This window comes from Peromyscus californicus, unplaced genomic scaffold (assembly GCF_007827085.1).
Source record: "Peromyscus californicus insignis strain IS unplaced genomic scaffold, ASM782708v3 Scaffold_12__1_contigs__length_115047231, whole genome shotgun sequence".
In the NCBI taxonomy this organism is placed as follows: Eukaryota; Metazoa; Chordata; class Mammalia; order Rodentia; family Cricetidae; genus Peromyscus; species Peromyscus californicus.
In genome coordinates, this window is record NW_026294413.1 from 3,040,032 (window position 1) to 3,067,324 (window position 27,293).

The 27,293-nt window shown below is 47.4% G+C and overlaps 1 protein-coding gene across 6 annotated transcripts in view; it reads left to right on the forward strand.

The window, feature by feature from the left end:
- Positions 1-4,580: 4,580 nt before the first annotated feature.
- Dock9 (dedicator of cytokinesis 9) overlaps positions 4,581-27,293 on the forward strand; it is a 278,642-nt gene continuing 255,929 nt past the window's right edge. For 2 of the 6 annotated variants that reach the window (XM_052732434.1, XM_052732435.1), the window contains exon 1: positions 4,585-4,927. In XM_052732434.1, the coding sequence (XP_052588394.1) occupies positions 4,802-4,927 (126 nt within the window). In that variant the 5' untranslated portion in view covers positions 4,585-4,801. Of the gene's footprint in view, positions 4,928-27,293 lie in introns of all 6 variants that reach the window. The other 4 variants (XM_052732426.1, XM_052732428.1, XM_052732430.1 and 1 more) reach the window with 4 other exon arrangements.

Sequence of the window (27,293 nt, forward strand, 5' to 3'; positions counted from 1 at the left end):
CTTTGAAACAGGTAAGTTTTCAGTTTAGATGAAATCCAATTTGTTTATTTTCTTTGTTTTTTTTTCTGCTTGAGGCCACTGTCCATTGAAGATCACAAAAATGTGTGCCTCCATTCTAAGTGTCTTATAGTCACATCTTTGGAGTATTAACACTGTAACACACACTTAGATATTATGTGACACAGAGGTGTGAGTTCACTATTTTGCACGTGCATATTTAGTTGTGTCAGCACCGGTTGTTAAAAAAAGAACACCCTTTGCTCATCATGGTCATAGCACTTCTGCCCATAATGTATTTGCTCAGTTTGGAATCATTAATTATATCTTACTGGTTTAGATTTCTGAAATCTGTCAACACTAGGTAGTCCAGTTTTTATTTTTACGACTGTGTTAGATATTCTAAGTTCTTTGCATTTCCATGTGACTTTTATGTTCAGCTTCACAGCTGTAAAAACTCAACTGGACTTTTGATAGGGATTGTGCATACATTAATTTGGGGACTATTTTAACAATTTATGTTTGAGACAAAGTCTCCCTATTGGCTTAGGTTGGCCTAGAACATACTTCATCCAGGCCGGTCTTAAATACATAATCTTACCTTGGCCTCCTGGATGCTGGGATTATAGGCATGTGCCACCATACTTTGCTTTCATTTAAATAATATTATATCCTGTTATCCGATGTCAGAGCAAGTCTCTGCACTGTCTTTCAATTACATTTTCTAGTTTTTAATGTTCAAGTCTTGGATTTGTCTTAGACATAACTGTTTCATTCTTTCTGATGTTACTGTAGATTGAATTGTTTTCCTAATTTGTTTTGGATTGTTCAATTGCTAGCATATAAAATATATACTAGCTTTTTGGATATAAATCTTGTGTCTTACAACACTGCAAACCTGGTTTATTATTTTTAGTAGGTCTTTGTACGTGTGTACCTTCCTTAGGCTTTTCTATATAGAACACCAAGCTATGCCTTTGTGAGGACTTTTGCAGTACTTCCCAATTTTCTATTTATTCTTGATATCATTTTGGTTGTTTATAATTTGTCCCTACTCTTGAAAAGCAGCTTTATTTTTTCCAAGATTTAACTTTCAATTTTTATTTATGTGTATGCACATGTGTTTGCTGCTATGAATGTGTAAGTTGTGCCTTTGGAGGTTAAAGAGGTCACTGGATCCCTCAGGAGCTGGAGTTACAGGCAGTTGTGAGCCTCCGTGTGGGTGCTGGGAATTAAAACCCCAGTCCTCTGGAAGAGCAGTCAGTCCTCTCGTCAGCTCCCAGGAGTACCCACTCTCAACAGGTTACTTTTTTTTCTTTCTGAAAACAGATATGCTCTTTCAAGATCTGTCTGAAAGAGATTTAAGGTGAATCACATTTCCAGGTGTGTAGTGAATGCATGCTCCTAATCCCAGCCTGGGAACCCGAGGCAGGTGCATCATGAATCAAGACCACTTGCTATAGAGGAGACACTTTCAGAAACAAAACAAAACTAATATGCCATTAGAACATGTGCATATCTTAAGGCGAACAAGACATAATGCAAGAAGGTCATTAAAAGATGGGTAAATGCTTGAACTGTAAATACTTTTCTACACTAGTCATTTATATGCAAAAATCTCAAGCCTGATTATAATTACACGTCTTCAGTGCTCACTAGAACCATCACCAACACAAAGGAAACTTCCTTTTAGTTTTGGAAAAGATCAGGTTCCTCCCTCTAGATAAAAAAGACGTTGGCATCTTCTGCCACATCCTAAACACCACCCACCAGGAGCACCTGAATTGTAGGGCTGTCCTTGGAGCTAACGGCCATCATCTCCATCAGAGCAGCTGTGACTGCTGGCAAGGACCATCAAATCAAGATGGGGCCTTGTGAACGCTGACATTTCCTCATAGAAGAAAGGAGCATAGACAGGAACTGGATCCCCACCCCCCAGGAGGTGCCAGCACCCTCTCCTGCACTTCTCAGCAGCTCTACGCAACTGCCCTAAACGCGCGTGACCCTTGCCAGCTCTCGAGAAGATAGGTTTCCAGAATTCCTCGTGCTTGCTGAACTGAGAGCCGAGGGAGGTGTAGTTGCTTCGAGAGAACGATGATGCTTCTGGAAGTAGCCCCTTACACAAGAGGATGAGCCGGTAAACGCAATATTTCCCCAAGCAGGACTTCCATGTCATCAGAGGGCCTGTCGTTGGTGCCCTGTTTGCAGGGAGAGGTCATCTGTTCACTCCAGAAAGACTTCAAGCCGTATCTGCTGATGAGTGGCATTTCCTGCCCTTTTTCTTGAGCTGACGGACCTCCCCCTGCCTGTCTATCCAGGAAAGAGCTGGTGACAGGGTAATACAACTCTGAGATGTTTTTTTTTTCTTTTTTAAAGACAGGTCTCTCTACAGAGCCTTGCTGTCCTGGAACTGGCCATGTAGACCAGGCTGGCCTTGAACTCAGATCTGCCTGCCACTGCCTTCTGAGTGCTGGGATTAAAGGTGCGACACCACAATGAACCGACTGGGATTTTAAAAAGCATTTGTACTTAGGTGTCATAGTTTGCAGTAGCAATCCCAGGACTTGGGAAGTTGAAGCAGGAGGATTGCCCTGAATCTGGAGACAGCCTGGGCTACAGAGACCCTGTTTCAAGAAAACAAAAAAATTCAAACAGAAAAATAAAACTGGAGAGAATTCATCTTTGAAGACTGACCTATGAGCCAGACCCAAATCATTTTGAGTTAAAACCTGTTAGCACCGGTGTGACACAGCTGGGGTCCGGTTTGCTTTGCTAGTACTTCTCAGACTGCTGAGTTCAGAGAGCTTCATGATTCAGACTAGTATCTCAGTTCACGTAACAAGGCTGCCATCTCCAGCGTTGCTCAGAGCCACAAACACAAGCGGTGGACAGTCAGACAAAACAGCGATAGTTTTCCCCCCAAATAGCAGGGAGTGGTTGGCCTGTCCCCGGCTCTATCTATTATCACGTAGCTCTACTCTGAGAAATGTCTAGGCCATTCCAGCTTTTCACAGAGGAGAAAAAAAAATCTGGTGTGTAATTAAAAAAAAAAAAAAAAAAAAAAGTAAGCCGGGCGGTGGTGGCGCACGCCTTTAATCCCAGCACTCAGGAGGCCGAGCCAGGCGGATCTCTGTGAGTTCGAGGCCAGCCTGGTCTACAAAGCAAGTTCCAGGAAAGGCGCAAAGCTACATAGAGAAAACTTGCCTCGAAAAACCAAAAAAAAAAAAAAAAAAAAGTAAGTAAAAAAAGCCTGAAGTTTCTGGCCTCCGTGAGCACTACAAATTAGGTGCGCAGGCCCACACATGTAACCCAAACTAAAAACTTAATCAAGGAATTTTTTTCTTAAATCTTTCAAACTGGTAGTCTCGTTCAGTGTTACATCCTGTGGACTCAATTCAGTAGGGGAAAAAAATCCATTCCAGCAAGCATTTATCGAGTACCAATTGCATGCCCGAGCTCTGAGTCTTAACGTGCCAGGCCCGCTTATTAAGTCCAGAATGGAGGTGTTTTGCCCTCTAAACAGGGTATATTTTCCCTTCCACTTTAAAATCAGCTTTAGGCCAGGGTTTTGGCTTTTTGGTGAGGTGGGTCGCGATTCCAATTTTTTTTTCCAAAAAGTCTCCAGGAACTTGATCAGGAGGTATCCTGAGGAACCGCCACCTCTCCCCAGCCCTGGTTTTCAAGGCCCCCAAACCTGGTGGCGGACCAGGCAGGTAGGACGCTGTCTATCCGGGGGTGGGTGTGGCTTGAGCAGCCGGACCAATCAGTGGAGCCTCCCTGAAGACAGGCTTTGGGCCGGAGACCCCGCCCAGACCGAAGCCACGGAGCATGCGCTGTAGGCGGAGCGCCGCACTCGGGTTCCCTCCAGGTCTCCCCACCTGGCTAGGATTAGGCTGTGTCCCCATGCTTTAGGGGAGAGAAGGGCGCTTTGGGGGAGAGCGGGAAAGGCTGCGCGAGACGGTCCTCTCGGAGGCACGCGTCGGCAGCGACGACTCCGGGGTTCCCATGCTCGCACCGAGGTGCAGCCGGGTGGCGGTGCTTCTGAGTCACATCAGCCCCTTGCAGCCCGCTGTCCTCAGGCTGCAGCCGGGATAACAGAGGTGCAGGAGTCCTACTGGCGCCCGAGGGGACGCGGCGCGCGGGCCGAGGTCTGCGTTGGGTCCTGCGCCCCGTCCTGATCAATGCCGTGCAGTTCCACCGCCGGCCCGACGTCTGGGGACACTAAGGTGACCCAGATCCGCGCGGTCACGGTCTCCAAGGAGAGGACTTGTGTCTTCTCCGTGTCACATAAATAAAGACTACTTTGCTGGATGCTAGGTCCGGGGCATCATGGTGCCACCGAGCCCGGACCCTCAAGGGCTCCGTGAGGCCTGCACAGTTTCTCCGGGGACCTGCTTGCAGGCGCTCAGGGTCGGTGCCCTCCGGGGCTGTTCCGGGGTTCCCGCCCTTGCCGCTCGCCCCGCCCCACCCCGCCTCGCTCCGCCCCACCCCACCTCGGCCCGCCCCGCCCCACCCCGCCGGACACCCCGCCCCTAGGAGGCGGCCGCTGGCCGAGGTTGGTGGCATGGGGGAGCCGCAGCGGGCGCTGCACTCAAGATCGCACCGAGTGAGTCCAGGCGCCGCCGCAGGCACAGGAGCCCGGGGAGGACACCTCGGGGCGTGACGCGGCACAGAGGGCGTGGCCTGGGCTGCTGCGCCTGACGACCCGGCAGGGACCCGGGTTCCCGTGCCGGGGGCGCACCTGGCGGCGGCGCGACCGGGCGGGACCGCGCGCTCCGGGGCCCGCGGCGGCTGCGGCCGGAGGATGGCGCAGCAGCCGCAACCCGCGTCAGCGGAGACTCGGAAGTTCACCCGGGCGCTGAGCAAGCCGGGCACGGCGGCGGAGCTGCGGCAGAGCGTGTCGGAGGTGGTGCGCGGCTCCGTGCTCCTGGTGAGCGAGGCGCGCAGGTGGCGGGCGGGCCTGGCTGGTGCCCGGGTAAATCCGGGGCAGAGAGGGACAGGAGAGTGGTGGGAGAGCCGGGCAGCAGGGAGAGCTCTTGGGGGCGGGGGGGGGGGGGGAGGCGCAACTTCCAGAGTCTGAGCTTGCCCTCCCTGGGCTCTTCCTCTCCTCTTGGGAAATTTCCGCCCTCTGTCCACTTCCCTGCCCCCACGTTACCTGTCCTCTGCCAACTGGGAAGTTACTCGTCCTCCCCCCCCCCCCGTCGGTGTTCTGGGGGGAGGGGGGTGTTGGCAGATGTCCTGGCCCCGGCAGCGTGAAAATGAGGTGAGGTCTTTCCCACCCAGCCGGGGGTTCAGCGTGGAGATGTTCCCGCGGATGCTTCGGGTGGACACATCTCTGCCCAGTGTCGTGAGCTGGCGTCCCGAGGCTTATTATGACCGGTTAGGGGTGGACTTGCTCATCTCATCCTCGTTACAAATTGCTTTGAAGTCTGGGGATTTGAGGCTAGCAGAGCAAGGCAAACCAAGATGAACCTATTCTTGGCATCAGCTCTTGGGAGAACAGGCCTCTGGGTGTGAGGAAGGTGAAGTTTTCAAAATCAACTTTTCCACAGCCAGGGACGGCCCTGCTGTATTTGGAAAAGAGGGCACGCTCAGATCGCTGGGCTGGTGCCGGGAGAGCAGCAGTCTGTGCTTGGAGGGAGCTCCTCAGGGCAGCTGGAAACTTTTAGCAGCTCTTCGCGTTTGTTTTCTTGAAGGGGACTTGTTTGTGGGTGTGTTCGTTGGAACATGTGAGGAGATGGGCCTGGGAAGTCATCGTCTGTGGCCTTTGTGGTGCTGTGTGTGTGGGACTGCCAGGGAACGCTGTTGATGAATACAGGGCAGATGCTTGGCATAGTGGCAGATCGATGCCCTTCCTGGGCAGACAGGATTGCATGAATGGTTTTGGTGGAGGTTGGTGCTGATTTCCATATCCAGTCTGCTCAGTTTGAGTTTTCTGTCCTTTGCCAGACCTGCTAACTCACCCTAGATTTTTCAAACTTCAGTTTGATCTGTGATAAACGGGTTTTATTTTTCAGTTTCATCGACGATGATCAGTTGAAGGATAGAGCAGATGCTGGGAACGGAACGGGCCTTCTCTTTGATAACCCTGGCTATCTTCTGTTGCCGAAGCACCATTGCTTGTTAGCTTTCTGGAGTTGCCCGGGAGAGTGTGTCAAAGGAGAAAAAAACCCATCAACCTCAGTGGTATCTCTCCTCTTAGCTAGAACTCTTTCTTAATCGGGGTGCTGTGCTCATCAGGGATGTTAGGAAGAAAGTAGAATCAATTAAACATTTTATTGTGCTGTGATTTCCATAGTGCCCCCCACTCCCTGGGGAGAAGTTACCAGTTGTATAAGCCGTTTAGGGAGAACGCAGATGATAACATAGGCTGACACCACTAATCACCCATGTGCTGCAGTCCTTGACTGTCTGTGTCCTGTGTGAGGATGACCTGCGGACAGTGTTGACGATAGTACTCCCATGTGTGACCTGCTTCTGCTGCCTTGATCGGCTGACATTTTAGTAAATATGAATAGCCAGACACCTTGCTGGTGTCTCAACTCTCAATCTTGTCTGTGTGTATGTCTGTGACCACCTGTCTGATGAATTCTGTGATGAAATAATTACAAAATACAAGGAAGCAGAAGAACCATCTTAGGTGCAGGGAAGGCTCCTGGGCTGGATGGGGGATGCAGTCCAGGGAGGGGTCTGGGAGCGCTGTCAAGACGCTAAAAATTACCCAGAAACCTCACCTTCTACTCTCTTCCTCTTGCTGCCCCTGGGTCTGCCAGGAAGTCACAGCAGGTACACCTGTCACATAGATTCCGGCCCGTCTCTGTCCTGTGAGGACCTAAGGTGATCCCATTCTCTCAGGAGGCTGAGCAGCTACCACGACTTGGTCCATCTGTACATGCTTAGGTGAAAATTGGTTCTTCTTTTGGTAACTTGGGTTAGGGCTATCCTGATGTCCACAGCGTACCATATGCTCAGTAAATATTTCTCACCAGCTGACTCCTAAAAGCAGTCCTGAGGAAGCCAAGACCATTAGCGACGCCCAGATCTAACTGGCTCTTCCCAGGCCTCACATACTAATGAGTGAAACAGTTCTGTGCAGAAGAAAGGTTGCAACAGTCAGAACTTGGAAGTAAGAGAGTGACGTGCTTATACAGATACAAGCAGGTCCCTGTTCAGTAGGTCCCTCCCTTTTACAGACTCAGATCTTCGGGCTTTTCTAAATCATTCTGTATTAATTTGAGACGCTTAAGAATAAATATTGATACATAAACACACACGTACATAAATATGAAAATCGAGACTACTGGGGTGAACCTTTGTTTTGTCATCTGGACTAAATAATTCCCAAGATTTTGCCCAATTTGGTTTATCTTCCCTCCCTCCCTCGCTCCCCCTCCCTCCCCCTCCCCACTCCGTCCCCCTCCTTTTCTCTCCCTTCCTGGTGTTGTGAGTTTCAGGCCTTTTAACACATCTTACCTCTTTATATCTAGTATTTATTTTTAGAAACTAGGAATAGTTACTTACATGACTGTGATGCTTTTTTTTAAAATGACACTAATAATGTGTTTTTCAAATTCCTTAGATTAAAAAATGCATTTGATTGCTTTTTAAAGGTTCGCAAAAGTTTTGCAGGCCTTTGAAAATATGCTTAGCTTACTTGTGAACCTTAGCCGTATTTACATTGGAGAACGACTCCGTGAGGGTAGCTCTAGTGTCTAATCCTTGAAGTTTAGCAGTTCAGAGCATGGGTTGTGTTTCTAGCTCTGTCCCTTATCAACGGCACCTTCCTAGGTATGTAACTTAACCTCGTAGGCCTCAGTTTCCCCATCTGTGGAGTGGGCGTGGTATTTAGAGCTGCTGGGAAGGGAAGCGGACAGTGCAGTTCAAGCTGTGAGGGCCAGCCTGCATCCTGGCAGCTGTTTGTTGCCCTTTCTCTGGACCTCAGGGCTCTTGCTCTGTTAGCGGGTTGGACTAGATTGTTTTTAGAGCCTTTCACCCGAACTCAACAGGCTTTGATTCTAAGAGATTTTATGAGTAGTACAAATAAACTGGAGACGTTCCTATCTGTAGGAAAAGGAATCTTTGATTTTTTTGGTTATGATCGAGAATCTTCACAAATACAGAATTTGCTTTCCATGATTTAGAATAGTTGAGAGGGCTGAGGGCCTGGGGTTTAAAATGCATGCTTACCTGTCTCAGGGTCGAGTTGTGATTGCTTTTGAATTCCTGAAGGAATTTTAACTCTGGACTGTCAGCTGTGTTAACGACAATGTCGTAATGGCCCAAATCTAAGAATATACCACCAAAGCAGTCAGAGGAGCCTTTCTTTGAAAGATCTGAGTGTCATGACACTCCGGCTAGGTTTGCCTTACACTTGGGTATTGACATACAAGTCATCTGGCTGCCTGTCTCTATGTCCTTACCGATCTTATCTCGGTATGTTCTGCTTCAGACTCTCCTCGGATGTCAAGCCCTTGCCAAGGATACCATTCCACACCCCTTTGAGATGTTGAGATGCAGCAATGTGAAGTGACCCAGGTCAGGTCATCCCTGGCTTTTCTTTTGTGTTACTAGAGAAGGAAGGCAGGCCAGAGGCGTGGGGAGATAATATCCTGCACTCTGTGCTTGAGGTCTCCCTCGGCCATCCCGTGTTATCTGAGGTAACCCGAGACCCGAGTTAGGGATGTTCTTTGAAATCCTCAGATAAGAAAAAACCTCATTTTTGGCTATAACTTAAATCAGATATGTTAGTACACTGACAGCTGAACTCGCCCTGTCTTTCTCCACCTTCTGGTGGAGTCCTGACAAACAGAAATGTCCCAAAATACAGGAAGCAGGGTGGAGGCCCATCTCCAGCCAGATAATCAGCAGCAGGTTCCATTTCTTTAGTTCCTGGTGCCTTTGACTGTTAGGGGCAGTCTGTACATGAGTAATGCCTTGAATTTGGTTGAATGGGGAGGAAAGAATTTGTGAAACTGTTACCCACATACTAGATGTTTATTCTGGGCTCGGGCACTGCTGGGTGCCGAGAAGATGCTGCCCCAGCAGTTCTTTGTCTGGTTGGAGTACGCATTCTGAAGAGGCAGACACTGCAGTCACCTACGGTAAGACGGATGACAGTGTGCAGGAGCACTACTGAAACCAAGTTAGATGTGTAGTTCAGAGTCCGCCATGCTGATTCATACCTGTAACCCCAGCTCAGGAGACTGAGGTAGGAGAAGCATCATGCCTTTGAGGCTAGCCTGGGCTACAGAATGAGAGCCTGTCCCAAAAGTCACTTACCAAAAGATTTTAAGAAAAATATGCAGGATGGGCATGGTTGTATATACCTTCAATTCTAGGACTGGTGAGGCAGAGGCTGGCAGATCTGTGCATTCCAGGCAACCAGGGCCACACAGTAAGACCTGTAAAACAACCAAAAGCTCCCACACAAGGCATGCAGAGCTACTTACAAATGTGAGCTTTTATTTTCTTAGTGTAGGGAGGACTGGATATCTTGATAATAGTAAATCTGGAGCCAGCATTTATGTTACACGTATGATGTTCTCTGATGCCTGTGAGAATGTCACTCGTGGGAAGGTTAAGTCCTCTCAGGCCATCCCATAGGTGGAAGGGCCGGGTCTTGAACTTTTCACCCTCAACTTTTAGCCACTCTGACTGCTGCCTCCTTACCTCACTGTTAAACTTCTGTTTTGTGTCACAAGTGCCATCTGGTTAACAGTCAGTAAACTCAGAGACAGCGCTTGTCCTCTGGCGTCATCTGTCAATATCTGCTGTGCTACATTAAAAAAAAAAAAAAAAAGTGTTGTGAGAGTCTTCTCCAGGGACGAGCCTGTAATTGGTTACCCAGTACCATCTAGACAGTCCTGAAATCATGTATGTGTGAGAAACACTAAATGGATGGCGCAGATAATACGAAGAGGTCTTGAATTTGAGAAGGGAGTAGGGGTGAACATGGCGTGGGGTGGGTGAGGAAAGAGATAAGAGGGAAATGATGTAATTACACCTTATTTTAAAAATCTTATGAACCTTACACAAAGTTTTAAGAAGAAAAGCACTCCAGCAGAAATGAAAAGCCGAAGTCATCGGTTAATAGGGAGGTCCCCAAAGAGGGGGCTACAGTTAGCCAATTTATAACAAAACAACAACAACGCATTTATTCTTGCTAATAAAAAAGTTAACCAAATAAGATACTGTTTCTGCCTGCCAGATTTGCTGATATAGAAGATGTATTTGCAGGATCTCTGTTCATATGGTATTTTGTGAGAACTGCGTCTCCTGGAGTTTTATAACTCGATGGGTGCTGTAACCCCTTTGCACTTTGTTACACACATACACACATCGAGAACCTTAGCACGCTCCCATTCCATGGCCCAGTATTTAAGATTACAGACACTTCTGGCCTGAAATGTGCACTGGAGTCAGTGTTGTTCATTTATGGCAGAACGTGTGAAATGCTGACCGTGTGCAAACTGGGTAAAGGTCGTACAGCGGTCTAAATAAAACGTGGGCCGGTTTAAAAGCTGCCAAAGCTCTGTGTTCCAAGACCGACCTGAGAATGTCCTTACGAGATAGCATGGAAGGCTGTGGGTTAATCTCAGGCTTTGGGCAGGGCTCTCTCATATGGTACACCCTTGCTTTGTCACTCACCGTATGTAACGTGAATAGTGCTGAGCTTCTGAGAGCCCAAAATTTCATGTGTGAAAAGTGGGTGTACCCATAGTACTGATTCAGAGCTTTGTGGATAAAATGAGTAAATCCTGTCAAAGCTCCAAGAACATTGTCTGACACATTGCTAAGATTTAGTAAATGTGCGTGGTTGGAGCTAAAATCACTATTAAAGGAAGTAAAATCCAGGTTGGAATATTTATAAGTATGATTTTATAAGATAGGATTTTACCAAGTCTATGCAGTGCAATAAAGAACATTGGGAGGGATAGGAAGAAAAACTATTTAGCCACAATGTATGTTCATTCCAAAGAAACTCAGTTATAAAATAAAAAACAAACAAACACATGAGTTTGGACATAAGCCGTCCAGTGTGATAGGGGATGTAGTTTCATAAGAATGAGCTTGAAAGGGTGTTCCTGTGGTAACATTTTCTCTAGCACAAATCTGTCTGCCTATGGTACCTGTGGTGCCTGTGTAGCCTTCAACGTGAACTCGATTGCAGCGTGGTGATGGTTCATGTCTTTTGGATATAGGGCTATAGAAAGGTCATATGTTGTCTTTTTATCCCCCATGCCCTTTCCCTAGTCCTACGATTTGTGATTACTTTACTGTTTTGAGATTTATTGGCAGGAGAGGTGAATGAGAAGGTACTGTGATACATGGTAAGCGGGCTGCACCATGGACGTCATTTTGTATAGTTTTTTTCAGGAAGACCAGTTAATTTCATTCCTGTTGTATGTGTGAGCACCTGCAATTCTATGTTATCTAGAAAAAAAAGAGATGAAGCCCCTCAGATTGAACAAAGTAGGGAAAGAAAGGTTGAGATCTGGGCGTTAGCTGAGAGGCTGACTGTAGACGTCACAGACGCTGGGTTCTCTCTAAGGCCTTGGTCGCTCATGGCTGTGGAACCTTCCTTTGAGCTTTGAAACCTGCTTTCTTGTTCACTCCCTGGGTCTGCCTGTGTCCTCGTCACCCCCAGCTCCCTGGCCTCTGTGATTGACCTCTGTCCTCACCTTGACACCACTGTCCTCTCTCTGACCCCTTGCTCCCTGTGTCCCCACTGCTACCATCCTCACTCTGCCCCTGCTGTGCCCGGCCTGCCACAGGGATGCTGTGCTGGCCTGGGGAATCCAGTCTCCCCTCACTGGGCTTTCAGAAGCTTTAGCTCAGTGTGAGGTGGTCCCTGGCTAAGCTCTGCTCTTCCGTTATCTTCTGGCACCTGTCCTCGGCTTTCCTATCAGTGCTTGAGCTTGGCGGTGATAAGTCATACATTCTCACTTTTCATCTCAAATCGGAGTCCTTTTTACGTTTTTGTCTTTGTTTTTATAGACAGGGTCTCACTTTGTAGTCCTGGCTGGCCTGGAACCCACTATGTTGACAAGGTTGGCTTCGGATTCACAGAGATGCGCTTCCCTCAGCTTCCTGAGTGCTGTGGGACTAAAGGTGTGTGCTAGACGATGATTGGCCATTTTTATTTTTCCTAATGAGGAACATTGTCTTATCACTGTTGACTCTGACTCTCTGCTCCTCAGGGTCTGTCACGTCATGACTCAGTCCTTATGGTCTGAGAACCCCACGTCTCAGTGCCTTAGAGCCACATGGTGTTCTCATCACACTGCCTCAACACTGAGAGTAGGTTGGGTGCCCAGGTGACCCTGTCCTGTGACCCGGGTTGATGCAAACAGCCACCATCTTGAATGCATCTTGAATCTTTGTGGAGAAAAAAAGGAGTGTGGTGACCTGGCTTACCATGCTCATGTATCTAATTGGCTAAAGGACGTCTTGTGGCCACACCTAACTCCAAAGGGCAGCAAAGGGCAATTCTTCGATCCTCTGCGTGTGTGTTTTGAGGTAGTCTGGTAATGCGGTCCAGCCTGATCCTGAGTTTTTGCTTTGTGGTGGATGATGACCTTGGGCTCATGGTCTTCCTGCTTCCGCTTCCCTCCTTCATGCTCGGATTAAGACAGGTATCTCCGCCGGGCGGTGGTGGCGCACGCCTTTAATCCCAGCACTCGGGAGGCAGAGCCAGGCGGATCTCTGTGAGTTCGAGGCCAGCCTGGGCTACCAAGTGAGTTCCAGGAAAGGCGCAAAGCTACACAGAGAAACCCTGTCTCGAAAAACCAAAAAAAAAAAAAAAAAAAAAAAAAAAAAAAAGACAGGTATCTCCATGCCCAACAGTGGCAGGCCTTTCTGCAGGCCTGCAAAGCAGAACTCAAATCTTTGGTAAGCCGTATGGATGGCACTACAGTCTGGCATCCCCTTCTCTCTGTCTCCTGCCCTGTAGAGCTGGGGCCAGGGTCCCTCTTCTCTGGGCCTGGCTCTCACCCTATCCTTGCCCCATCCTGGAGCACCCCAGGTTTGGTGCTCCATCTTGAAGACACCCAGTGCTTGCTACGGCCCTTGGTGTCTAGGGTGCTTCTTAGGAGGCACCCCTCCCCCCTGGTCATCATGCCAGCCTCAGCAGCAGGTTTTCGAGCTGCTGGGGTAGTAATTACCCCCCCTGCCCCGTCCCTCTCTGCTGCCAGGCTTGGCTCTTGTTCTCTGCATCTGTACTCCGCCTGCCTGTCCGCTGAGATGGCCCCCTCCTGCTCTGTCCTTTTCCTGTGTGCTGTGCAGCATGATTTATGCTTATATGTATACAAATTTAATAATCTCTCTCTGACAGTTGGTTTACTGTGTTTTTCCCAGTGCCTGCTACACAGCAGAATCTCAGTGAACATACATATGTGTGTGTACAAGTTTGGTTTTTTTTTTTTTTTTGAGACAAGATCTTGCTCTGTAGCCCAGGCCTGGCCTGGCCCCCATTTTGTAGTCTAGGCCGGCCCTCAAGCCTATGCTTCTGAGTGCTGGGATTATGGGCATGAGCTACCATGTCCTGCAGTATTTTTTCCCTCAGTGAATAAACAAATTCACTAAAGATGATACACCTGCCAGGTCTCATTTTCTCCCTCGTAGTTCCCCAGGTCCTCCGAGTTTCCTTCCTTGGCCCACTTTTCTATTGACTTTATTCCACTTTACCTCCGTTGGCAGATTAGTGTTCACGGTAGGCAGTCCAGCGTGCTAGTTTCTTATCGCCGCCCGGGGAGATTCCACCGCGGTCCCTGATGTGTATCCTGTGGTTGGCTCTGTGTTTCTTCACTTTAGAAAATGCAGGTCAGATGGTCACTCTTAACCTGGGTACTATTTTAAAGTGACTGCACATTTGGAATGTAAAGTAGGACTCATTTTCTTTTAGCATCCATTTGTTTCCCAAACTTTGTTGAGCACCCAAGTGTGACTTTTACACCAGGTGCTTAGGAAATCACTTTTCTGAAAACATAGCAAAGGTCAAATGCTGCCCATTAGAATCATCAGCCAGGAATGGTGATGCATGCCTGTCACCCGAGCTGTGAGGAAGCTGAGGCAGGAGGGTTGCTGTGAGCTGAGGCCCACTTAACCGTTGGCGGTGCTCTTCATTCATTAAACAGCGAGTCCCACAAGCCCGGAAGAAGAACTAGGATAGTAGTGTGTCTCTTTTAAACCTGGATTTGCTTGCTTTTCACTCTTTTCCTGTTTGCTTTTCCCCCATTTGTAGCTCAAATCTTCCGTGGATCCACATTTGGATCCATAAGGGCACATATGATCTGGTCAGAACTTCGAGTCGTCATGGTACATGCTCCCCTCCCTTTCTTCGTTTACAGGGATAAGCAAAATTCACATAGTGTGTGGGCAGTGACCGCTTCTCATTTACTGGCTGTTAACCTGAAATTGAAGGTCCAGGTGAAGGCATGAGCTACCTGGGGTCACATTTGCCTCCCTTGGAGTTCTATTCTAAAGCTCTGTTTTTATTTAACATATTGTACTTTCAGAAATTTTAAGAAGTTTATCTCTGTTTTATGTGTATGACTGTATGTGAGTGCATGCGTCAGTCAGATTTTCTGGAACTAGTTACAGCCAGTTGTAAGCCACTATGTCTGTGCTGGGAGCTGAACCCGGGACCACTGCAAGAGCAGTAAGCGCTCTTAACCGCTGAGCCATCTCTGCAGCTCCTAGAATTTTGTCTTGCAGAAAATGCATGTTCAGTCCTGTAAATATGGAAATGCTGTAATGAAGGATGTTTACCATGTTAAAAACAGGTTATGGCAGTCCGCACACAAAATGACTTACCTGGAGAAAGGACAAGCAGCGTTTTGTCGGTGACAACACTTGAGCTCACAGATGTGATGGCAAAGTGTGACAGTGCTCCTTCAGGGTGTGTTGGTGGCCCAGGGCAGTGCTCTTGCTCTGGATGGCAGTGGGTAAGACCTGGGCTCGGGGCTCCAGTTAGTGCTTCCATTTCCTAGTCCTGTTTCTTCGTCGGGAGAATGGACACCCTGATAGTACTTACCCCGGAGATCTCTGTGAGGAATTGAGTAGCTGTGTGTGAAGCACTTAGTGCATGTGCACTAGAGTAGGGCTTGGCACACAGGAAGTGCCCACTGAGTGCTTGGTGTTGTTGGTCCTGAGGACAAGAGAGAGGCAGATCATATCATCCTTAAGCATGCTGCTTGTGGAGAACAATTCCTGATGCACATTTATAATATTGAGTAAGGAGGAGGCAGGGTATAGGACGGAGTACAGGTAACCGTATCTGTGAACTCTCGGCAAGAAAGGAAATACAGGAAAAGGCAGGAATGTGGCATGTTCTGTGCACGTCTGAAGATTCTCGGGTGTTTGACTTTCATGAACTAATAATCAAGAAAGGATGTGCCTCTTAGCTCCTGTACAGGTGTGCATGACCATGTGTTCCCAAGGTGTGAGCTCCTGTACAGGTGTGCATGACCATGTGTTCCCAAGGTGTGAGCTCCTGTACAGGTGTGCATGACCATGTGTTTCCAAGGTGTGAGCTCCTGTACAGGTGTGCATGACCATGTGTTTCCAAGGTGTGAGCTCCTGTACAGGTGTGCATGACCATGTGTTCCCAAGGTGTGAGCTCCTGTACAGGTGTGCATCACCATGTGTTTCCAAGGTGTGAGTGCCTGCACAGATGTGCATGGTGATGTGTTCCCGAGGTGTGAGTGCCAGTATGGGTGTGCATGGTGATGTGTTCCTGAGGTGAAGTCACATGTGCATTTTGGTAGCAAAATATTATCAGCTGGGTTTGGGGAGATTGCTCAGTTGATATGGTGGTTTGAATGTAGTTGGTCCCCATCAGCTCATAGGGAGAGGCACTGTTAGGAGATGTGGCCCTGTTGGAGGAAGTGTGTCACTGTGGAGGCAGGCTTTGAGGTCTCATATAGTCTCAAGTGACACCCAGTGTCTCAGACCACTTCCTGTTGCCTGAGGATCAAGATGTAAGGACTCCCAGCTCCTTCGCCAACACCGTGTCTGCCCACACGCCACTGTGCCCACCATGACTTGAGTGGACTGAACCTCTGAACTGTAAGCCGCCACCCCAATGAAATGTTTTCTTTATAAGAGCTCCGTGGTCACGTGTCTCCATGGTCACGTGTCTCTGCACAGCAATGGAGACCCTGAGACTGTTGTGCTTACCATGCAAGCGTGAGAACCTGAGTGGTTATGTGTGCTGGTGTCTGCTTGCAGTCTGTTTGCTGGGGAGGTGGAGACAGGAGAATGTTTGTGACTCACTGGCCCAGCAGCCTGTTCTGATTGGTGAGTTTCAGCCCCCAGTGAGAGACCCGGCCTCAGAATAGAAAGTGGATGGAACCTGAGGAATGACATCTGAAGTTGGCTTTTGTCTTCCACGTGTACCTGTACACACTTGAACACACACACACACACACACACACACACACACACACACACTGAGGAATGACATCTGAGGTTGGCTTCTGTTTCCACATGTACCTGTGCACACTTGAACATACACACACACACACACACACACACACACACACACACACACACACTGAGGAATGACATCTGAGGTTGGCTTCTGCTTCCACATGTACCTGTACACACTTGAACACACACGCACACACTCACACATTCAGGAATGACATCTGAGGTTGGCTTCTGTCTTCCACGTGTACCTGTACACACTTGAACACACACACACACACACACACACACACACACACACACACATACACACACACTGAGGAATGACATCTGAGGTTGGCTTCTGTTTCCACATGTACCTACCTATACACACTTGAACACACACACACACACACACACACATACACACACACACACATACAGGAATGATATCTGAGGTTGGCTTCTGCTTCCACATGTACCTGTACACACTTGAACACACACACACACACACACACACACACACACACACACACACACACACACACACTCTCTGCCTTTGTCAAACAGCCAAGAACCTTGAATTCACTACTTATAAAAGAGGCTCATGTGAAACCATGAAGTTTTGTGTTTGGTAGTTTTATAATGTCTTTATAATGTCTATAATGTCTAACCCTCCAAAACAAACAAACAACCAAAAGCTCATCTTGTCTGAGCCTCTGGAATATCTGGATGATTTTAATTTTCTGTTTTTTTGATTTTTGTTTTTTGGTGGGGAAACTGAAGGCCAGGGAAAGGAAGTGACTTATTTCCGGTTACATGGCTAAAATTTACATTTTAGTTTTCTTCTAGCAGAATGGTTAGCGACTGTGTCTGTGTATTTTTGTATGTATTATTTCCTTTTTTGAGACAGTCTTACACTGTAGTTCAGGTGGGCCTCAGTCCCCCTGCCTCAAGCTCCTGGGCGCTGGGATTACAGACATGAGCCACTATGCCTGGCCAAGATACCATTTCAGATCACAGTTTTGTGAGAGCTCTTCAGTGCTGAACTTGAACCTTCTGGAAAGTACCACAAATTCTCTGGGCTGATAGAAATGGGTGGCGTGCATATGAGAGCTTACTTTTTGGAGATGGAAGGTCACTTACAGGTTAACTGGCCTAGCTTCCTAATTTTAGAGGCAGATGAGGTCCATCGCGGGTAAGAGATGGTCTGTGGTCATAGCTAGTGTTAGAGGCCAGAACAAAATCTGCTTTATTGACTCCTGGTCCAATGGATTTTCCCCTGATGGCAGGAAATAATTGCTTGGACGTTGTTTGTCTACATCTCAAGTAACTTTACAGACCACGCTAATCAGATCATAGCAGAATGTGGAGCATCTATTTGCACTCCGAATCTCCTGATGTGTGTGTGTTTTATTAGTCCCAGGCCAGACCGAAGGTGTAATTGACGTTCATGAGTCTCAAAGCCCAGAAAGGGGTTTTATGTTTCTGTGTGAGGAGTATTAGGATGAAAGAGACAGAAACAAAATGAACCATCCCAGAATTCATCTGATGAAAACCGCAGCAGTAGCTGGTGAAGGAAGTGTGAATAGTGTCAGGTAACTGTGTCTGGATGGAAGGTGTCATACCGTGTTACACGTAATACACTTCATCTGAAATAGTTAACGGGTCCCTTTTTAAAGTTACAGTGTGTGTGTGTGTGTGTGTGTGTGTGTGTGTGTGTGTTACCATTGCTCTCCTGTAGCCGGAAGGTTTCTCCAGTCCTGCCTGGCCCTGCGGTCCCACAGCCACTTATAAAATACTCACTCAGAGGCTTAATATTATTTACAAACTGTATGGTCTATGGCAGGCCTCTTGCTACCTAGCTTTTATATCTTAAATTAACCCATTTCTATTAATCTATGTTTTGCCACGTATTCCGTGGCTTACCGGTCTGCTGGCATGTTGTTCCCTGGGCATCAGGCTGGCTTCTCACTAGATTCCGCCTTTCTCTTTCCTGTCTCTCTCCCTGGATTTCCTGCCTGCCTCCAAGCTGCCTTGCCATAGACCAAAGCAGCTTATTTATTAGCCAGTGGGAATAACATATGTTCACAGTGTACAGAAAGACATCCTCCAGCATTTTCCTGGGTCTTATTTTTTTAAAGATTTATTTTATGTGTGTGAATGTCTTACTTGTATGTATGTATGTGCACTGCATGCATGCCTGGTGTCTTTGGAGGTCAGAAAAGGCTACCAGAACCCCTGGGGGCTTCTGCATAAGCAGCAAGTGCTCTTAACTGCTGAGCCAGCTCTCTAGCCCCCTCTTCCTGGGTCTTCTGCCTGCAGAACGTGAATGCAGGAGAATCATTGTTAATATAGGGTGTTCTACCTTTCTGACTGCTTTGCCTTGGCTGAAAATATCTGTACATGGCAATTTTGGTTTAAATTGTTTTATTATAGAAAAGGTTGTTTACTCCCTCCCTCCCTTCGTTTTTTCCTTTTCCTTTCTTTTCTTTTCTTTTTTGAGACAGGGTCTCACTATAGAACCCTGGCTTGCCTGGAACTCCCTCTGTAGACCAGGCTCACCTTGAACTCAGACTTCCACTTGCCTTTACCTCTTGAGTGCTGGGATCAAAGGTGTGTGCCACCATGCCTGGCATATTTCTTTTTAAAAATTTTACTGTTAATCATATATATGTAGGGTGTGTGTGTGTGTGTGTGTGTGTGTGTAGGTGTGTCCCCTGGAGCTGGAGTTACAGGCAGTTGTAAACAGCCCAGTGTGAACCTGGTTTTCTAGAAGAGCGGTGCACTGAGCTGCTGAGTAGCCTCTCCAATCCCAGAAGCTGTGTTCCTGAGATTGTTCAGAGGGAGTATTTATTTAACCTGTCATTCTAACATTGCTGTTTTCCTGAGTGGAAAGCAGAGTTCTCATGGTGATGGCAGAGGTCCCGTAAAAACCGAATAGCAGGTTCATTTACAATCTTTTTCGTTTACAAGTTTTAGCTAAAACTTGCAGAATCTGTAATCTCTAGGTTAGCCTTTTACTATGCTCATTTTGCATTTTAGTTTTCTTTATTGTTCAAAAATTTCTGTTAATGTGATAAGAGAATATTGATTTTTTTTCCTAGAAAATTTCTTCTATTTGATTTTTTTTGTGTGTGAATCTGAAGATTGTATTTGCCAGAATTCCTTGGAGTTGATTTTGTGAAAAACCAATGAAGATAGTAATTAGAACTTTTTGGGTAACATGTTTCTGTTTCTCTCTCTATGGTGTGTGTGTGTGTGTGTGTGTGTGTGTGTGTGTGTGTGTGTGTGTGTGTGTACATATGCCATGAACACATGGAGGTGAGGTCAGAGGATAAATTCTGGGAGTTGCTTCTCTCCTTCCACCATGTAGGTCCTGAGCATCAAATTCAGGTTGTAAGACTCGGCAGTAAGTGTCTTTGCCCATTTGAGATCTCTGGCCCAGATACTAAGTTTTTAAGGGACTTTATTGGCTCACCACTAACCACTCTGGTCAGAGATTCCTGACTGCTGCTTGTGTTCCCTGGAGGAGTTAATGTACTAGGTCATCTGAGTAAACATGCTGCTGTTGGGATTTCTCGGTGTGAGAGGTGGCACGAGAGAGGAGGGCTGACCAGTAGGAGTGTCTTGAGTTGGGAACCATCACACTTGATAAATTCCCTTCATAGACTGGAGTTTTAATGCCAGAGGAAGATTTGAAGATAGACATGCATATGCTGTGGGTTGGTAGAATGAATGAGATTGGCTCCTTTGATAGGCATGAGTAGCTGTATTTGAAGGATGTTTTAGGGTTTCGTTCCCTGTGAAGAGACACCATGACCACGTCAACTCTTATAAAGGAAAGCATTTAATTGAGGCTGGCTGACAGTTTCAGAGGTTTAGTCCAGTATTGTCATGGCAGGAAGCGGGACTGCACGTAGGCAGACATGGTGCTGGAGAGGCTCCTGAGAGTTCTACCTCCAGAGTGGCAGGCAGCAGGAAGAGAGTGAGCCACTGGGCCTGGCTTGAGCTTCTGAAACCTCAAAGCCAACCTTCAGTGACACACTCCTCCAATTAGGCCACCCGTCCCATAATACCACTCCTTGTGAGTCTGTGGGGGCCATTCTCATTCAAACCACCACAGAGGAGTAGGTAGAGAAATTGAGTTCCATTGTTAGGAATTTACCCGTCTGTAGAGTGTAGAGTCTTGGCATGTTGAATATCTCTACCCTAGGAAGTAAGCCCCAAGCTGGTCCCACCAAAGCCTTCCCACCATCTCATTAGGAGAATTGAGATAGCCCACTGAGTGTGGAAAAGCATGTCAGGAAAACCAGATGCTGCTTGTGGTGATCCTTGTGTCTTGACCAGGTGCCTGTCTGTGTGTGACACCTGCGTTGTGGGAAGACACTGACCAGCTGAGTTGGCTTAAGCTACAGAATGGATTCTTTCTGACCTCTCATTGGGTTAGGAGCCAGCTTGGTGTAGAATTGACACTCCTTTCCACCTTCAGTGACCTCTGAGAGGGCAGAGGGCAGAGGTCAAACGGAAGCCAGTCATTACTTCATGATTGTTTGTGGCCCCCCACACCCCCATTATCAGGTCAGGTATTCGTGTGCCAGTGTTTGTGGGCTTCTGAGCAGATTTTGAGGATTTTTAAACTTTTAACAATTTTTTTCATTAATATCATAAAAAATTTAATGTCATTTTTTATGACATTAACTGAGAAAAATACAATGCCATTGTAGTAATTTTTTATTCGGTTTTTGAGACAAGAGTCTCGATCTAGTCTTGGCTGTCCTGAAACTTTCTGTGTAGACCAGACTAGCCTCAAACTCAGAGATCCCCTGCCCCTGCCTCCGAGTGCTGGAATTAAAGGCATGCTCCACCATGCCTGACCACTAGGGTCTTTCTTTTTTTTTTTTTTTCTTTTTCTTTTTTTTTTTTTTGGTTTTTCGAGACAGGGTTTCTCTGTGTAGCTTTGCGCCTTTCCTGGGACTCACTTGGTAGCCCAGGCTGGCCTCGAACTCACAGAGATCCGCCTGGCTCTGCCTCCCGAGTGCTGGGATTAAAGGCGTGCGCCACCACCGCCCGGCGGGTCTTTCTTTTTTTAATGGTGCTAACATACTTCACAGCTCCTCGGTTGTGTTTAGTTCACTTAGCAAACACGGAAAGGTGAACACTGGTTAAGACACTGACTTTGCCTTCAGCAAGCACGTAATCCAGATGGGAGGGGGAGTGGAGAACACTTCTGTTGATGCTCCTTTCGAGAGCCTTCTGGGCAGTTTTACACTCTGGAAGAAAGACTGGAGGTTGTGACCAGCCTGGGTTAAATTGTGGCAGAACTGAACTCAGCTTTTTGGGAAACGGAAGTATAAAATACATAATTTTATGAATGCTTGAAAACTTGCTTGAATAATCTTGATAGGTAGTATGTGTGAGCACGTGTGCATGCGTGCGTATGTGCGTGCACTTTGTATGTGTGGGAGTGTGCGATGCACGTGCCTGTGTACATGCATGGCAAAGACAGAGGAGAACATCCTCTGTCACTCTCTGGTCTTTTCCCTTGAGGTCTGTCACTGACCTGAATGCTTTGTTTTTTAGGCCCAGGATCTACTTGTCTTTGGTCTCCCCTGCCCTCCCCACCTCCCAGCCAACGCCAACACTGGGGTTACGGACTCATATAGCCATTCTTGGCTTTTTACATGGGTCCTGGGGATTTGAATTCCAGTTTTCCCAGCCCTGTAGATTTTTAATGTCTCCTGTGTATCTGTTACGGGTACACATTTGTTGAGTCTCTGTTGTATGCCAGGTAGAATGCTGCTGTGTGCCCAGCGTGGGGTAGGTGCTTTGGTGAACCAGGATGGGTTGACAAACTAAGATGGGAGAAAGATTTTAAAATAAGCTTTCTATAAGGTTGTATTATTGGGGGAGGCATAAGTAAAATGTGGAAGGAGCCCCAGGAGAGGGGTGTGACCTCCAACCGAAAGAAGATGGACTCAGGGAACCCAGAGGAGATTGCATTTAAAGCTGAAAGTCGATCTGGGAGATGAGGACTATTCTGGAGGGGCCGATGGGAATGGGGGAGTAGGGGAAGGAAATCCTAGAGTATATCTGGGGAGTTGAGTCTGCTGAGTCATAAGGAGATTAGGGGTGTGCTGATTTAGCCACCTCGGTTTGGGAAGGGTGGACGAAGGCCAGATGTGGAGGGTTGACTGTTCCTTGTCGTGGGCCTTTGTGATGCAAGACCCCAAGGTTGGAGTTCTGCTGTGGAGCACAGTGACTGTCACTGGGGTTTGGTGACTGGGACATGAATGGGTACTGAGCTGGATTTAGATATTACTTAAACTTTTGCCATAATTTAGGAGAGAAATGAGGAACAGGCCATGAGGTAATGTTTAAGTCACCTGTGAGATGTTTCGAGAAGCAGGGAGACGGCTCAGTTGGTTAAAATGATTGCCTTGCAAACAGACCTGTGTTTGTGTCCCCAATAGCCATATAAAAAGCCAGGCCTGGTGGTGTGTACCGTAGTTACAGTGGTGAGGAGGACACAGGCACATCCCTGGACTTTGCTGGCCAGTCCGTCTCGCTGTCTCAGCAAGTTCCAGGTTCAGTGAGCAAGCCTGTCTCAGGGTAGGAGGTGAAGGAGGGGACGGACACCTGACATCACCTTCTGGCTTCCATATGCCGTTCCTCCATGACAGGTGCACACACCACATTCATACCCATGCTGCAGACACATACACATGAAGACATTTTGGCGATAGAGCCAATTTTATTAATTTTTTAAAAATTTATTTTATGTTTAGAGTGTTTTGCTTGCATATATATCTCTGTACCATGTATGTGTATGGTGCCCATGGAGACCAGAAGAGGCTGTCAGATCCCCTGAACTGGAGTTACAGACTGTTGTGAGCTGTTATGTGGGTGGTAGGAATTGAACCCTAGTCCTAGGAAGAGCAACCAGTGCTCCTAATGCTGACTCATCTCTTTGTCCCCTCACCCCCACCCCCAAATATTTGATTAGTTTTAGATTTGAGTGTGTGTTTCTGTGTGCCTGTGCATGCCTCTATGTGCGTGCATGCGTGCGTGTGTACCTGGCTAGGTGAGGGTGGCATTAAGCAGGAGGTTTTAAGTATAGCCTTAGATTTCAGCCATGCATGACCAGAACCAGGAGGGCTGTGAGGCAGAAATCTGAGAACACCCATCCCTGTTGCGCAGGCCTGGGGAGAGTGTAGATTTATCTGCTTCCAGATAAACTGTTGTAGACAGAGGAGATTCTTCACCAAAGAAAGGATTAGCAGAGGGCCATTAGGGTCCTTCATTTTTCAGAGTGTTTTAAAAGCCATCCAGCTAGTCCACTTTAAAATACTGAGCCGTGGCCAATGCAGGCTTAACCATGGGCACACCTACTCCACCCAGCTGCTTTCTGCCCAGGGTCTTCGTGGCTGACATTCTGAATTCATACCACTGTTCTGATCAATCTCAATGAATCTCAACTCTCTCTCCCCCTCTTTTCCTCCCCTTTCTTTCTCCTTCCTTTTCTCTCCCCTCCCTCTTCCCCAGGTTAGCCTGGAATACCCTATGTAGCCCAGGATGGCCTGGAACTCCTGGTCCTCCCTTCTTAGCCTCCAGAGTCCTGGGATTGAAACTATCGACCACCATGCCTGGCTTCCATTCTCTTCTTCAAGAGATAGTGAAAGGGACCTTATCAACAGTGGCCTCGTAAAGAATCATTTAGAGAAAGGATGTATAGTCTGGTAACTTGTTGCCTATCTAATGCATAGTCCTGTAGTTGACTTGTTGGAGGTAAGCGAAGAGAAATGTGATTATCATCTTGTGCATAGGGGCCCAGTTCTGTTTTGGATGTGAAGTTCTTTAGTGTTTCCAAATACAGGCAAAATCACCATGTAGACTGATGAATTACAATTACAGATGAGTAGATAGTCTCGGCTTCCTCCTGAATTCCTTTGCTTCATATGATTGTAGATCTTGTCTCATTGAAACACCATCTTCCTTTGGTGCCCCAACACCGTTATTGCTACTTGCTCCTAGTTAATATGGTTGCAATGATGACTGTCTTTCATGTCTTCCTTTCTCTAGCCTGTCCCCAGAAGAATGGGTCCGTACTGCTCTGTTTCCTTTCAGAGCTCAGCTACTTCCTTCCCTTTCCAATAATTTATTTATTCTTTTTTTTTTTTTTTTGGTTTTTTTCAAGACAGGGTTTCTCTGCATAGTTTTGGTGCCTGTCCTGAATCTTACTCTGTAGACCAGGCTGGCCTTGAACTCACAGAGATCTGCCTGACTCTGCCTCCCGAGTGCTGGGATTAAAGGCATGCACCACTGCCACTTGGCTAACTTATTTATTCTTGATTCTCTCTTTTTATGAAGACGTCTGTTAAGCCCAGAAGAAAGGTAGTTGAAGGAGATTTTGGTTGAAAGGAGAACAGTGTGCATTTATTCCAAATGGAAGAAGACCCACTGGTCTTAGTAGAAGGAAGTGAAAGTGTGGTTTTCATCTCATGTTTAAGGCTGTCTTGTAGTGTAAATTGTATGTGTGGGTGTGAATTGTGTACATAGGGGTGAATTGTGTGTGTGGGTGAATTGTGCTGGGGGTGAATTTTGTATGAGTGTGAATTGCTTGTGTGGGTGTGAATTGTATGTGGAGTTGGTCTGTGAGTTATTTGTAACTGACTGGTAGTGAGAGAGGTATAAAAATTAAGAATAAACGTCTGTAGGCTGGATGTGGTGGTGCACGCCTTTAATCCCAGCACTCTGAAGACAGAGGCAGGAGGATCTCTGTGAGTTCCAGGCTAGCCTGGTCTATATAGTAACTTCTAGGCCTGCGAGGGCTGTGTCGAAAGACCCTGTCTAAAACAAACAAAAAGAATAAATATTTAGGTACTTATAATCTATTGAAACAAATAAAGAATTTGGAATTATATTTTATATGTCTTTGTTTATTTCACTTGTTTATTACTCTTTGTATTTTATAAAAGTATTGGTCCCCAGGGGACTGGAGAAGAAAGTGTCCCTTCCCCACACTTAGTCTGCAGAATGTTGCTCCAGGCTTGTGGGGAAGCAAGGTGGGGGATGCTTTGTTTGAAGTGGTCAGTTTGGGCAGCAGAGTAGGGAGGCAGATGGGCACTCCCCTTCGTACCTGTGGTGGAGATCCCCAATGACTTGAAGGGAGTTAGAGGGTGGCAGAGATGTGTAGACACGTGGGCACTGGCATCTGGTCAGGCTCAGCTCCAGGATTTGGTTGGATGTGGGGAGGGGTTTCCCACAGTCTGAGTGGGGCCCCATTGGCTTCCTGACTGTGAAGAGGCAGCCATACCTTCTGCATTACCTAAGCTCCTGTTTGATCTTTATCTGTCCCTGCTCTTCTCTGCTTTGACTCTGTAGATGTGATGTGTGGGCGTGATAGTCCTCTCTCCCTCTGTTCCCCAGACTCCTGCAGTCCGGCATGAGAGTGAGTCCCCTGTGGACCGTGTTTCCTGGGCGGTGCTTCCCCATGCATGTGCCCTTTCCTTTATCTGACAGCGTCAGTTTGTCTTTCTGAGAAAGCTGGAGTCTTGAGGGGTGCCCAGTGGACCTTACGCCAGCCAGGCTGTTTCTGGGCTCTAACTCTGGGATGCCCTAATTCTTCCTTTCTCTTTTGCCAGGGTGACAGGGTAATAAGCCACGGACCTGGGGGCAGCCCTGGGCTGGCTGCCAAGGGAAGTTGCGGACCAGCTTTTGTTTCTCTCCTGTGCAGCCCTGGGGTGGACTCAGAGGGGATGTTTTCCCTTGCAGGACCAGCCCGTTTAGTATTGAGAAAGCAGGAAAGCAGGTTTTCCTGTTCCGCTGCCGTGAACAAAAAGCAGGCAAGCAAGCAGGGGTTGGTGATATCCTGTCCGGCAGGCTGGCCCCGCAGATGCAGACATTCTTTCCGTGTCTTTGAGGAAACTGAGGAGCCACGGGACACTCAGCAGGCCAACTCCATGTGGTTTTCCCTTAATTTATGGTGTTTAACGAGGACGTTATAAATGTGTGGTTTGTGATTTAAAAAACAGTCAGAGAGCTATAAACATGACAGACGTGAAAAGTGAGGTGTCCTCTCCACTGTGCTCCTCATGAGGTCATGTTAAGTTTGCCTGGGAGGGGGCCGTGGACTGTAAAACAAATGTAAACTTTATAGTAAAGTCCTACTTTAACCTGAAGAATCTCTTAAAGATACCAGAATGCTTGGTGCATCGGGCTGCCACGTGCTGTTAGATACTTCAGGAAGTTCTCCCTCACCACGAGAGGAATACACGTTAAAGGAAAATCAGAAAACTTGTATTGGCATCTAAACAGTGAGAAACATGGAAGTAGAGAATTAAAGATCTCCTGGGGCAGTGACGCTGGGGAAGGCCTGCCCGGGACCCTCGGCAACTGCCTGGTCCTGCTCCTCACACTTTCTGCTGTGACTTGATGACCCTTTGAATCTGGCCTGCCTCTCTCCAGGTCTGCCACAGACCTAGACATGATCCACCGCCCGGTTCTTACACGGCTCCAGGGTTTGAACTAACTGGACAGAGGGAATGAAAAAAAGGACAGGCAGACACAGGAAAGCTGGGCCACAGCACCCCCAGAAACTCAGCGTGTTTATTATCTGGAGTTAAACAGGGGGCCAGGTTAGTGTGTGCAGATGAGCAAGGAGGGTTAGCTGATTTTGGTAGGAGTGGTAGCGGTCTGTGTAGGGAGCAGACCTCGGGCCATTGACGGTGGGGTGGAGAGGAAGCTGTGGTGGACATTTTCTGCGCACACTGTTAATCCTGGCTTTGCCGCCCCTCTGAGCTTTACCACCCCCACGGGTCTGAGGCATGGGGACCCTTGACATGGCTTGTGCCCATGTCAACATACATTCGCTCAGGACGTCACCCACT